Source organism: Hesperophylax consimilis, chromosome 21, assembly GCF_061612785.1.
Source record: "Hesperophylax consimilis isolate HC1 chromosome 21, BYU_Hcon_1.0, whole genome shotgun sequence".
Classification (NCBI taxonomy): Eukaryota; Metazoa; Arthropoda; class Insecta; order Trichoptera; family Limnephilidae; genus Hesperophylax; species Hesperophylax consimilis.
The window spans coordinates 5,838,019-5,850,783 of record NC_142856.1 but is presented as its reverse complement, the minus strand read 5'-3'; the positions used below and the strand labels follow the sequence as shown (position 1 = coordinate 5,850,783).

General features: G+C 36.3%; 2 protein-coding genes across 2 annotated transcripts; both read right to left on the bottom strand.

The window, feature by feature from the left end:
• Positions 1 to 2,777: 2,777 nt before the first annotated feature.
• LOC149413547 (hemolymph lipopolysaccharide-binding protein-like) lies at positions 2,778 to 5,479 on the bottom strand. The gene is made up of 3 exons (XM_089644422.1): positions 4,788 to 5,479; positions 3,465 to 3,576; positions 2,778 to 2,907 (listed from the first exon to the last, which is right to left on the bottom strand). Exons 1-3 carry the CDS (start codon positions 5,023 to 5,025, stop codon positions 2,778 to 2,780), a joined length of 480 nt encoding a protein of 159 aa, XP_089500548.1. The 5' UTR covers positions 5,026 to 5,479.
• A 3,726-nt stretch (positions 5,480 to 9,205) lies between these two features.
• LOC149413546 (hemolymph lipopolysaccharide-binding protein-like) lies at positions 9,206 to 12,313 on the bottom strand. Its single transcript, XM_089644421.1, has 3 exons — positions 12,187 to 12,313; positions 10,999 to 11,256; positions 9,206 to 9,429 (listed from the first exon to the last, which is right to left on the bottom strand). The coding sequence occupies exons 2-3, from the start codon at positions 11,234 to 11,236 to the stop codon at positions 9,206 to 9,208; spliced, it is 462 nt and encodes a 153-aa protein (XP_089500547.1). The 5' UTR covers positions 11,237 to 11,256; positions 12,187 to 12,313.
• Positions 12,314 to 12,765: the final 452 nt, after the last annotated feature.

The window sequence follows — 12,765 nt, the reverse complement described above, 5'->3', positions numbered from 1 at the left end:
ATATCATGGAATCATTATATTTGATTATTCAATGCATTTTTATTTATCTGTTTTGTATTGTCGAAAAAGCATAATGACATTGTAAGGTATCAATTTCGTAAATATCTCCACCAAGATAATTTATTAGGAAATACAAATATGTATTAGCCATATATTTTTCAATGAAGTACATAATATGAACAATTCAAGTGCTTTTGCTTTCAATTGCATTAAATTTGTTATACTGCAGTGTTAGTATTTTGGGTACATTTTAAATTATCAACGTAAAATGGACTAACAGAATATTTATATTATGAAATTTTATATTGCATTTATCTTTTTTAATGCTTAAAAAATCTCTTTACAGCTCAATTTTTGTAATATTTCGGTTTAATATGTAATGCATTATAAATATAACAGCACATAAGTAGATTATTGTAATTTGTAGATAAATTAGAAACATATTGTTTATAAGGGAGTTTAAGAATTACATTAAACAAAAAAAATTGTTGTATAGTTAATTTTTTGGTTCTTCATTTTTGTAAATAAAATAAATGTAACATGCATTTATTTATTGTCATGTGTTTGTGGTATAGTGTAACAAATTATTAATAAACTTGAAAAATGATACACATAATTCTTTTATTTCTTGATTATATTTTGGAATTAATCCTTAACTTTTTATTACATGAATGTTTATCAATTTCATATTTAAATAAAACATCTTCATCAGCATCGACATCAATGATGAAGCAATGGATGCCCTGGATTTCATAAAGAGGAAAGGAAAATTTTTCGTTTTTCCTTACTCCTACAACATGGGTTTCTTCAAGACCCATTTTCACAGCCTCATCTTCACAAAATGACCCTCCGCACAGCATCATCAAAGATGACGGGCACTAAGGAATTTGTTTTCCTCAGGTCCTCCTGTGTGGAGTTGTTAAAAAAATACTTGTTGAAATCCACATTGAAATTTGGTTTATTTCGGTATTATTATGTACGAGTTAACTAACTATTACGCCGTTTCTCCGCAGGGGTAGGCAAAGAGGACGGACCGCCAAACAACTCGATCTTGGCACACACTCCTTGCCTCATTCACATTCATACATACTCTTTTATTGTTCTGACTTTTGACATGGCCCGACTCAAGTATCTGATTCATTTGGTCGTGCCATGTCTTCCTCGGGCGTCCCCGACTTCTGCTACCACTCACATTTGCATCATATATTCTCCTTACACTCCTTTCTTTGCTCATTCGCTCTACATGCCCAAACCATCTAAGCGTCCCTTTTTTGATCTTACTCATTACGCTTACATCAGCCTTGCAATCTTTGCGGATCTCCACATTCCTCACACGATCATGCATGGTTTTACTGCACATACGCCTCAGGGATCTCATTTCAACAGCATTCAATCTACTTTCATCCTTTCTTTGCCAGTTCCATGCCTCACTTCCATACATCAGGGTAGGTACCAGCACTCCATTGTGGACTGCTAACTTCGCTTCTTTGGACAATTTTTTGTTAGCGCCAACTGCGTTCAGTCCTCCATTAATGGAGTTACCTGCGAGTATAAGATAAATTATATAATAAATTATGATACAACATATTTATTTATAATTATGTTGTATTAAAAACAAATTGTACTATTCCATTTAGCTGTGATGAACGGAGTTAGAAATGATACTCTCAGTATTGCCCCAGACAACCACCCAGAAAAAATGTTGCAGAACTGAAAAGGCAGGTACTCCCCTACTTTCTTCTTCCCCATCTTCTTCCCTTCTTCACACCCTAGTCTCAATGCCTCTGGACAGTTGGGAATCTAATAAAAACGACTTCTTCTAAATTCTTACCTTGGCTCTGTGTTTATGTGTATATCCCTGTCTGTTTCCTTTTTTGTTTCTTGTTGTTTGTTCTACTTAACCTCCCTTTTTCTATTTGTGTACTATTTTGTACGTGAAACTTATAATTATGATATTTTTCCACTGTTTCGTATGTGAAACAAATAAAATTAATAATAATAATGTTCTACCGAGCCGAACCCTTTGATATGAAAATATCTGGAGTCGGTGAATTATTTTCCCATTTGATCTCTCATTATAATGTAAATAATAGAAATGTAAATGTAGTTATGTGTTAAGGTTTATCATAGCCCGCCTCACTAGGCTTAGCCTGTGTTGAGGCAGCTATCTACCAAGTTTATTTATAGTACTATAACGTACCTACAATTATATAACAATACGAACACTCAATAGTTAGGTAGCATCAATATCAATACATCATTTACAGTTATAATGTTGATATTGTACCTATTAACTCCCATCTATGTATTGTAAGTTGCTCTCGTCCTACAGTGAGTTTTGTAACTCATCGGGATTGCTCTAGCAAGAAATGCAAAATTTTTTCAATTACAAATTTTTGAGTTTCAAATGTAACTCATAGTTCTGTTCAACGGAAATCACTTGCCGTGTATTATGCTACGTATACATATGCGAGCCGTACTGTCGAGCTGAACCTCAACTTATGGGAAAGGAACAACGCAACCGCAAATCGCGCGAAACGCCGCTTGCAGTTACTTCGTTCCTTTCCCGTAATTCGTGGCTCTGCTCGCGTTTCGGTTCGCAAATGTATACGTACCTTTACACGCCGCCGACTTGTGAAGGTTAATCAATTTCGTTTGTAATAAATTATCATGTATAACTGTATAACTGATTACACGTATACTTCGGAGCGGCGGTACTACGCGCCGCTTCAGGCCGCCGCGCAGAAAAGTCTCCCAATGGACTTCGCTATAAACCCTTACCTTACACTTCGGACTTTACTTTTCTGCCCGGCGGCCTGGAGTGGCGCGAGGTACTGCCGCTCCAAAGTGTACGTGTGGCAGAGCCTAATGTCTTCATTATGGCGTGACATGTAGAAATTACATTTTCTTCACAAATAAAACAACTTGCAGAGTTCATTATGATATTAGCGTTCTGTTTATTAGAAGGTGGTAGATTTACGTATATATAACATAATTAAGGCGGTTACACAAAATAAGACCCCTTGTGAAGTGGGCGACAGGATTTAAATTCCCGCTGAATTGATTTAAGCAAGAAAAAAACATCGCCCAAAAGTGGAATTTATTTTATTTTGCGGAATTTCAAGCACAAATATTTAAATGTTTTACGATCATTTTATAAAAAAACTTAATTTGCCACATTATACAATAAAACTATAACCGAAAATGGGTTAGTAAGTAAGAGATAGTAAGGTAGTAAGTAGAGAATTACAAAAAACACTCGATTATTTCGAAGGCCAAGATGAAGCATCTGAGATATTTAAGCGATAAAAATTGCCAAATGTGGAATAGCAACATGGTATCGAAATAAAATAATAGTTTTTGTTGCTTTATTTATAAGTTTGCGGCATTATCGATAACCTTGGATAGTATTTTTCTCGCAAATGAATAATAATATATCTCTATCACAAGTTAAAGTGTGTAACTGGAAGAGTCCGCGCTTGGCGCCCGGTTTCTGGCCGAGGCCCCCACAGGAAAACTGCGTCTTGGGTTGCCCCGGGAGCCAGTCGCTGTAGCCCGCCTCCGAGAAAGTTTTACCTGCAAAATAGAATAATAAAAGTCTTAAAAAATATTAACAAGAGCAATATTTCTAGAATAGAGGCTCCGTCATGGGGTTGACCTGAAATATTTATACTTGAGGTGAAATATTTAGTATTTTCTGTGTTCAGTGTGAGCGTATTTCTATTGAACCACTTTTAAAAATGATTATATTCGTTTCAGTTTTTTTGTAAGCAGCTAGCCAAGTGTCTGTTTCAAACAGTAAGACAGTGTCATCGGCAAAACTAACATTTTTTTCCTAAATATTAATGTTGCATAAGTCATTAATATACAACAGGAACAAAAATGGTCCTAATATGCTTCCTTGTGGTATACCGTAGTTAGTTGAGCACTGTTTGCTAAGAATGTTATTTATTTTAACTTTTTGCTTGCGTCCATTTAGGTAGGTTTTAAAGAAGTTAAGTTCGTTGATAAGATATTAAATCCAAGGCCTAGAAAGGTCTAGAAGATTGAAATACATTTTTTGCTCTTATAGAGGTTTTTAACAATAAAATCAGTAACAGCGATAATAGCATCTGAGGTAATCTTGTTTTCTTGAAACCCGTATTGGTTTTCGAGAACATATTTCCATAAAAAGCCTTTGTGACAATTCGACTTAATAATCTAAAAAATCTGGCAAGAACATAAAGCGCGGGGTAATCCGATTGTGCACTTATAGATGGTGTATCAGCACATACCAGAAGGATTTAAACCAGCAATACTCGAGGAATATTTTTGGAGTAAAAAAATGTCCACGTCCTTTTGCCATCCGACGATACGTCTAATCTGTTACTGTGCTGCTGGAATGAGATAGGCGTATCGCGTCACACGCTAGGTTGTACCCAGTTGTACTCAGCACTCAGTTGCAACAAGTGATGGAAAAATATATTTTTGTTTTTAATTGATAAAATATACATATGACCAGCAAAATGACATATACATTTTTACTCAAAATATCCTCAGGAATTGCTGGTTACAATCCTTCAGGAACGTACTGTTTTACAACCTATGTATTGTTATTAAGATATTATGTTTCGTGTGAACAGTGTTGCCAACTCAATTTTTCGCCACTATTCCTCAAAACAGAAATGAAGAGAAGTCTCTAAATAGGGAGCTAAGAGGCTAATCTCTATTATAAACTGATGATTTATAGATGAATTGGAAACACTGGTGTTAAAATTAAAATCGGAAATAAGAAGTGTTGTTTTTACCATCGATTGTCCGATATTCTCCTTTAGTCACTAAATCGGTAAAACCAACCGTGACGAAGTCCTTATTAAAGTCGGCTGAAGGTGTACTATCAGCGTACTCTACGAATATATCCGTGCAGAGTTGGACTTCCTCAGCGCTGTTTAGAATGACGAGGTGCGCTCGTTCGGCAGCACACACTTTGAAAGCGTCTCTCCAGCTGGAGCGGTTGGTGTGAAGTTTGTAACAGCTCTCTGGCATCGATGGATAATGTTTATATCCTGTAACTGATAATCAACATCTGCTATATAAATTTCAAATTTGTAATTGACCAATTGTGGTTAAAAATTAATTATACATTAACTCGCTAAGGAAGCTAGTTGGAGGAAACTGCCCACGTTGGAGATACTTGGCCCCCATGATTAGCTGTTTTATATGTGAAGAGTGCGAAGAAACACCGATTTGTCTTTGGTGAGAATATGTCATTTCCTCGATGAGAAAAAGGCTTATGCCTGTATCTGAGGTACCACGTTGTGAAACCAGGAGACATCGCCAAACACCCAATTACAACGAAGTTTAAAGCTGTAGTGTAAATAACAAGGTGAAGCAATGGGAAGTTGCACACTGGGTCATGGTAAATTAACCCTAGAAGCCTAATCTATTTTATAGGTACATAAAGCCTTAACATACGCCGCAGAGGCGTACACATGTAAATGACAGCCTGTAGGCCAAAATATACCTACTTGTGCCCTATTTTTCGATGGAAAGTTAAGGTTGGTATGTAAACTAATAATAAAACACAGTTTTATCAATGAAAACTACCATCACAGGTATTTATTACGACGAATCAAAACATTATGCTTATTTTCAAACAAAAAAATCATCTTCTAAAAAATCAACTTGAACATATGTTTTTTTTAAATAATCATGTATTTTTTTAAGATTAATTTCTTATTCTTAAAGCAAACATTCAAAGTAATCATGCTTTTAATTACCAGCTATAATTTTAGAGCAATCTACACAGACATCAACTTCGTGCTCAGAAAATACTGACTTTTTGCACTTACAGCACACTAATTTTGACATTCTATTTTTTTTAGCAGCAAAAAGCGCAGTATTTACGATTTTTGGGCTCTGGTTCTCCGGCCTAAAGTTTATTACCTGAATCAGTAGGTTTTGAGAGAATTTGTCTTATATTTTTAAGTCGAAGCTTCAAGTCTGAATCCAAGGCTTGACCGAATCTGTGCTGAGTTACTTAAAAATTCTCCTTTGTTTTGAGAGTTTATGTTTACACGTTGTGGCCATAAATTACAACAGAATTGACAAAAGTCATGTTTAAGATGCCATAGAAAACAGCCATTGACCATCTTTTAGTTTTGCGGTTGCACGACATTGAGGCGCACATTTAATCAAATGAATCTACTCCTCCTTTTGTTTGGTTCTAAAAATGATTCGTGTCTGGTTTGTCACTTGAATTATTAATTATTGCATTTTCATCACAACAAGATAAAAAGGTAAACCATATTTGCAGGTTTTGGCTTGTACAATAGAAGTGTCAGAGGACCATCAAAACAAAACGTAGAACTGCAAACAGGTCGAGATCTCGAATTCTTCAATTGTTCGTGGATTTCCCGCCTATTTGATTGGAAAGTGCCCACTAGATTTAATTTGTAATTTGAGCTGGTCCTCGAGAGGTGCGGACTTTATTCACAGCTGAAGTTTTGTGAGATGATTGACCCTTATTAGTTGACCAAACATCCCGCGTCCATTCTTACCACGAAGAGTATTTCCAGGAACACGATAAATTCGCCCTGAGTTGGCAGATTGCGAAGCATGAGCAGAATCAGATGCTAGGTCAGCTTCTGCAATTTTGAGTCGGCTTCTTCGGTGGGGGCAGATTCTTGTTAAGTGGAAGCCTCTTCAGTTACATAGTTATTCTCATCTTTGCTTTGAATGTCGTTCAGTGGCTGTCCTCGTCTTCAAAAGCTGATTCTCCTAGAGAAAGACTATCTTCTTGGTCTAAGATTGTCAAAATATCGATACTGTTTAATACATTAGACCATGACATGTTGGTAACTGAAACAATGCCAAAATAAACATAAAATGGACGAAAAATTAACAAAAGTAAAAACACATAATCTTAGTTAAAAGTTACACAAAGCCTAAACATACGTCTCGCAGGCGTACTATACCTCAAAAACTCAAAAATGGCTGGACTTACCTTAGTGATACAGGTACCATCGGCGAGCTCCTGTCGGCCACTGGGTTGGTTAAAGAGCACGAGCCGCTAACTTCAACCGTTAGAAAGAGAAATAGAATTTAAGATTTTGTGTACGCCTCGCAGGCGTAGATAAGGCTTTTAGGGTTAAAGACTTATTGTACTTTTAAAGAAATTTTAAAAAGACGTTTAAGGCTTAGACACAAAACATGTATGTATTATATGTCGGGGTGACACACAACGCTATAATCTTCCTCAGGAGAGGGCGTCAGATCAATAGGGAAACTACCGTTCAATATCATTTCTTTGTATGGGACCTGTCACTTTGACAGATGACAGTCGCGTAATTACGGCGATCGAAGGGGTCGCATAGTTTTCAAATATAGCCCACACTTGTAGCACATCAACTGTTTAGGTGTGACAGTTCTAAATGGGATTGTATGGCGAGCAAAACGGAGTTATATAAAACGCTTTGAACTTATAGCGTAATCTGTCACCCCTTTATTCTTACCGCAGCCTGTACCTACATGCTTTGAGAGCGCTGGGAGCCTTTTCTGGAATTAATGTGTTCTGCTCGCACATGAAAGAGAGTTTCAATGAAGCACAAGGCACATCTTTTAGCTGGAAGGACCCGCTCGAGGTGTCATTGTGCTGCGAGAGCACCCCACATTGATTAGTTCCATTAGAGGGGCTTCCGGGGCCCCAGTCACTGTAGCCCGCATCCAAGAGAGTCCATCCTGAAAATACAGTTGTTAGCACTCATAAATAAATTGTTCGTACCGGTTTCAGCAAAAATATGGATCCCTATAAAAGAAATATTGTGATACTAAGAGAAGTTAGGTAGAGGAAGTACGTGGACATTATTTAATTTTGGATTCCATTTCCCAATGACGGGCCAATACAATCGATTTCACATTTTTGATGTCGTTGCTTTTTTTGCAGACGGTTAAGAAATCGGTTCTCGTGGTTACATTGCCCTCGCCGAGAAATTTAGAGAGCGATACAAGATAAAGAAGTGGATAGAGGTAAATCATTTTAAATAGGAAACGTTTGAAATATTAGTGCACATCGATAGTGCATATGTATTGAAAGAAAAAAAATGAAAATTTTCAGTCAAAGTTACTGGGTTCATAGCGACGTTTATCAATTCCATTTAAATTTTAAAAGACAATGTTCTTTTTTGTTGTTTTCCATCCTTCGGCTTTCTAAAAAAAGCCAAATTATTGTTAAATTAATTTAATTTTTATATGTGCATACTGCTAGTCAGATCTAGTAATTAAACACGGCTAAAGCCATTTCAAGCAACGTTTCAATTATGAATGGTGGTCTTACACCAGGGTGATACTGAGAGTAGCTTCCACTCTGGAACATGTCACAAGTATACTATATATTATTTTTAACTATAAAATTCTGAAATTACACAAATTAATCAAATAAAATTTACTTGCGTAGGCCAGTATTTGAACCCACGAACTTTCGATTGCTAGTCCAGAGCCTTACCCCTCGATCACGGAGGCCGTCGATCCATCAAGTAAATCCTTTCAAATAGACCAACACAAAACCAAAAAAAATTTAAAAAATGTACATCAATTTATTAAAATCTAAAAAAAATATGTCATACTAACCAGCAATTGTCCTATATTCCATTGCAATAATAATATTATTAATGCCCACCATAAAACTGTTTTCATAAAAGTCACATTGCTGTGAATTAGCACGGGTATTTTCCAAGAATATATCTGCGCTGTGTTTGGCTTCCTCAGCGCTGTTCAGAATTATTAGATGCGCTTTTTCGGCTGCACACACTTTATACGCGTCAATCCAGGTTTTAGCGGTGGTGTGCAGCTTGTAACAGCTTCCTGGCATCGATGGATACATTTTATACCCTGTAATAAAAAGTAAAAAAAGGTAGTTTAGCAATGCCAATTCTCAATTATGGTTAAAAAACCATTTACAAAATATTTAATTAGTTAAAAATTACGCAATGAATACCAAAATGTTTGAGAATAAATGAAAAATCAATTTCAAACTCAACTATATTGTATTTTTCAGGGACGAAGGAAAATCCTCTCTGAATATCTTATAAAAAAAACAGATTGGTATGATTTTTTAAATGAGTATCTATTTCTTTAAAAGTGATCTCACCTGCATGAATTTTAGGGACATACTATAAAGTGAGTATTGTTTCGTATTCAAATTTGCTTTGAAATGAGTTGGTTCTAACTAGTTATGCTTACCTGAAGGACAAATATAAACTGGATTGATGAGACCTCTCTTATCTTGTGAAATCTTCCTCTCACACATAAACAGGAGCCTTGTCTCACAGGATTTTTCGTTCAGCTTTCTACCCAAGCCTACCATCAGAGTGCCACAGTGTTCTTCGTTATTAATGTTGTCGGGCTGCCCGTCCTGCCATTCGCTGTAGCCCGCTTTCTCTAGCTTCTGACCTACAACACCAACAAGACACTTTAAACACAAACGCCGTTAAAATAGCTCTTACATTCAAATCAGTTAACTTGTATTCAATTCACATTCTGCTCCCGTGTGGAGTTCGATAGATTTTATAAATTCCATGGCGTTCTGAACGGACTCGCAATAATCTGGAATTCGGAAAAAATTAAATAGATGCAGCCTATTTACAACATAGTTTGGATGTAAAAGGTATATCGGCTCATAACTTCCATCCAAGTTTCGTCAAGATTCATACTTTCGTTTTCTTTGAAAGATTGTTTATTTGTATAAACACATACAGTGTTTCTACTAATGACAGATTTTATTTATAGAGCCGAGACGGTTTATATATAGTTCCCGTTAGCACTTAGCATCGGCCCATTGTGCTATCTCTTATTTTACTTCATTCCTTTAATAGTAACCCGGTATCTTTAATAAAGTTCACAGGATTGTCATTGGATATGAGGCCATTTCTACTGGTTCCACAATGTGTTTTCCCAGATTTCATCACTCTTCTCCACTCTCCCTTGGTTCCCTAAAAGCCTCACGAGGGAAAAGAGCCTCATCTCTCCTCTCCACGCCTCCTAGGTTCCGTGTAGGCCCCACAACGGAAAGTTCACGGAAGTGGTCTCTGCTCTCCTCTTCATACCTCCTGGCTTCTCTGAATGCCTCAGGAGGGAAGAAAGCCTCATCTCTCCTTTCTACTTTCTTGATTTCCTTAAGGCCACACGATGAAAAAATCCACCCTCCTTGGTTCACTGAAGGCCCCAGGAGCGTAGAGTGAGTTTTTGAATGGTCCGATTTTCATCACCCAAATATCTTGGGAACTAGAAGGTCCACTCCAGAGCGGAGACCCGAGTGCTGGAGTAATGTTTAAATACTCCGAGATGCAACCCAAGAGGCAATGTTTGTGACACTGTTGCCCTAGTCATTCAGCATGAGCACGGTAGCTCACACCTTGGCTTGGTATGACTATTGCAGGTCGTGTTCCACAAATCCACAAATGACAGATAATGAATTATGTTACTGATTTTAGCAAACTTAGTCATATATAACATATTCTCAACAGACGATTGTTGGATTGAAAAAAATCATCGATGGGCGACTTTGGTTGGAAGAGACGTACACAGACAAGACAGGCTAATTGTTTCGGAAAATAATACCGGCTTCTAATGTGTGAGCATGTAAAAAGATGATTTAACTTGAATACTGAACCGGCAACACTGTAATAAAATTTAGGTAGGCGTATGTTCAAATATAGAAGGATCAATAAATAATAAAGAAGCGGAAATAATCAATACAAAATAAAAAAAAAGGCGATTAAAAATAAGCATAAGCCGACGTAGCACAGTGGTTCCGTGCACCTGATCGGCAATCATAAGGTTCGGGTTTGATTCCCGTCGATGGCCTTTATTTTTTCTAGGAAGATTTTTCAATTTATAATTTGCTATACTTAAAAACGTTACGTTGTAAACACAAGTTTGCCTTTAGTAAAAAAATAAAGAATTAATCACGACCGACAATAAAAATTTAATGAGGTTTGATAAGTAAACCTTGAAGCATACCGTCGATTGTTTCGTATTGTCCTGGAAGAATCAAGTCATGAAACCCAAGCCAAATATGACTCCTGTCAAAGTTGGTATCCAGTGAGCTTCCGGCATATTCATTAAACGCGTCCAAGCAGTGTTGAGCCTCCTCCGCACTGTTGAGGACCACGAGATGACCTTGTTCGGCCGAACAGACTTCAAAGGCATCGTACCACGACTTTGGCGTACGATGAACTTTGAAACAACGGTCGTCCATTGCAGTTAACTTCTTATACTCTGGAAAAAAAATAAGAGTGATAAAGAAGTATACCGAATCCGTACAAAATAAATTAAACCATTTAATTGCATATAGAATTTAGCAATATAAAATAAACTCTCCCTCAGCAAGACGTAAGGTTTCTGATATATTGATTCTACGCAAAATTATTATGCATTAATTTGATACACCAAACAGCTTAGGATTGTTGTAAACGGAAGTGGGGCTCTCTGTTATTTAAAAAAAAACCGTTGACGTTTTCAAAAAGATTCATTTTCCCGGTAGAAAATTTACGGATTTTTTTAAGCCGGAATCAAAAAAATTTCAGCATCAAATTTTTAAACTTTACGTAACAAAATCAAAAAGTTTTCATTAAAATTTCCCCCTCCTATTTTCTGACCAATTATGAGCAATATTTTTCAATTTACCCGGGAAATCTTTTTTTTTCAGAAAAATAAAAATTTCCAAACATTATGATTTCAAAGAGATAAATGTTTTTATAAAAATATCCCGACGGATTTTCAGACCAATTTTCCGAGATACACATTTACAGAAAATTAAAATTTCGCATCAAGGAAAATTTCAAAACTTTACATAATATCAAAAAGACTTGTATATATATTTTTCGACTAATTTTCCCATTTTCTCAGAAAAATAATATCTTTATGGATGAAACAACAAAATCAAAAAGACCAACGTATAACCATTCATAACGTTATCCAAAGTCAAAAATAAAAATTGAACAGGAAAAATCTGTGCCTATGAACAAAAAAATTTATCTGAAATGATGTATTATGTAAATGGTAATCTATAAATTTTAAAGTACTAAAACTGATTTAGTTAAAAATTGCTACAGGGGAGGTTAAATGGGAGAAATTCAAATTATATTATAGAATAGGAATTAATCGTTAAAGTGTTCAATATAAAATTATATTAGTGCTTTTTTATACCTGCGTCGTACGTTCCACAATCTACATTAACTGTCAGAGTGCCAAGCGCTTTCTTACAGATAAACCTGCTGGCTGCTTCACAGGGTCCGTCGGAGTAATACCCATCACGCAGTAACCGCACGCAATCTTTTCCCTCTCCAGGGTTGGGGTCTGGGTGGTTCAAGTATAGCTCTGACCTTGGAATGCCTACAAAGAAGTAGATAAAAATAATAAGTTAGTTATCTAGAGGCGACAACAATTTGTGATCACATATTATTTTTGGAAAATTTCTATAGCCGAACCCAATCTGTGCAAGCGGGCGGTAAAAACTCTCCATACTTCCCCCAGGGTTCATTCCTGGGGCACCTACTATTTATTTTGTTCATAAACAATGTTGCCAAAATAATATAATCATTCGGACTTTTTTCCCATTGCTATGCTGACGATCAGCAAATCTATTTCTACTGTGCAATGAGAAAGACAAACAGAGTCGATGTCTTCGAACAAACTAAGACTAAATCCATACAAAACAGAATTTCTCTGGACAGAAACAAAAAAACACCGGTCAATATTAGACAAGTCTCCTCTCATTACTTCTGG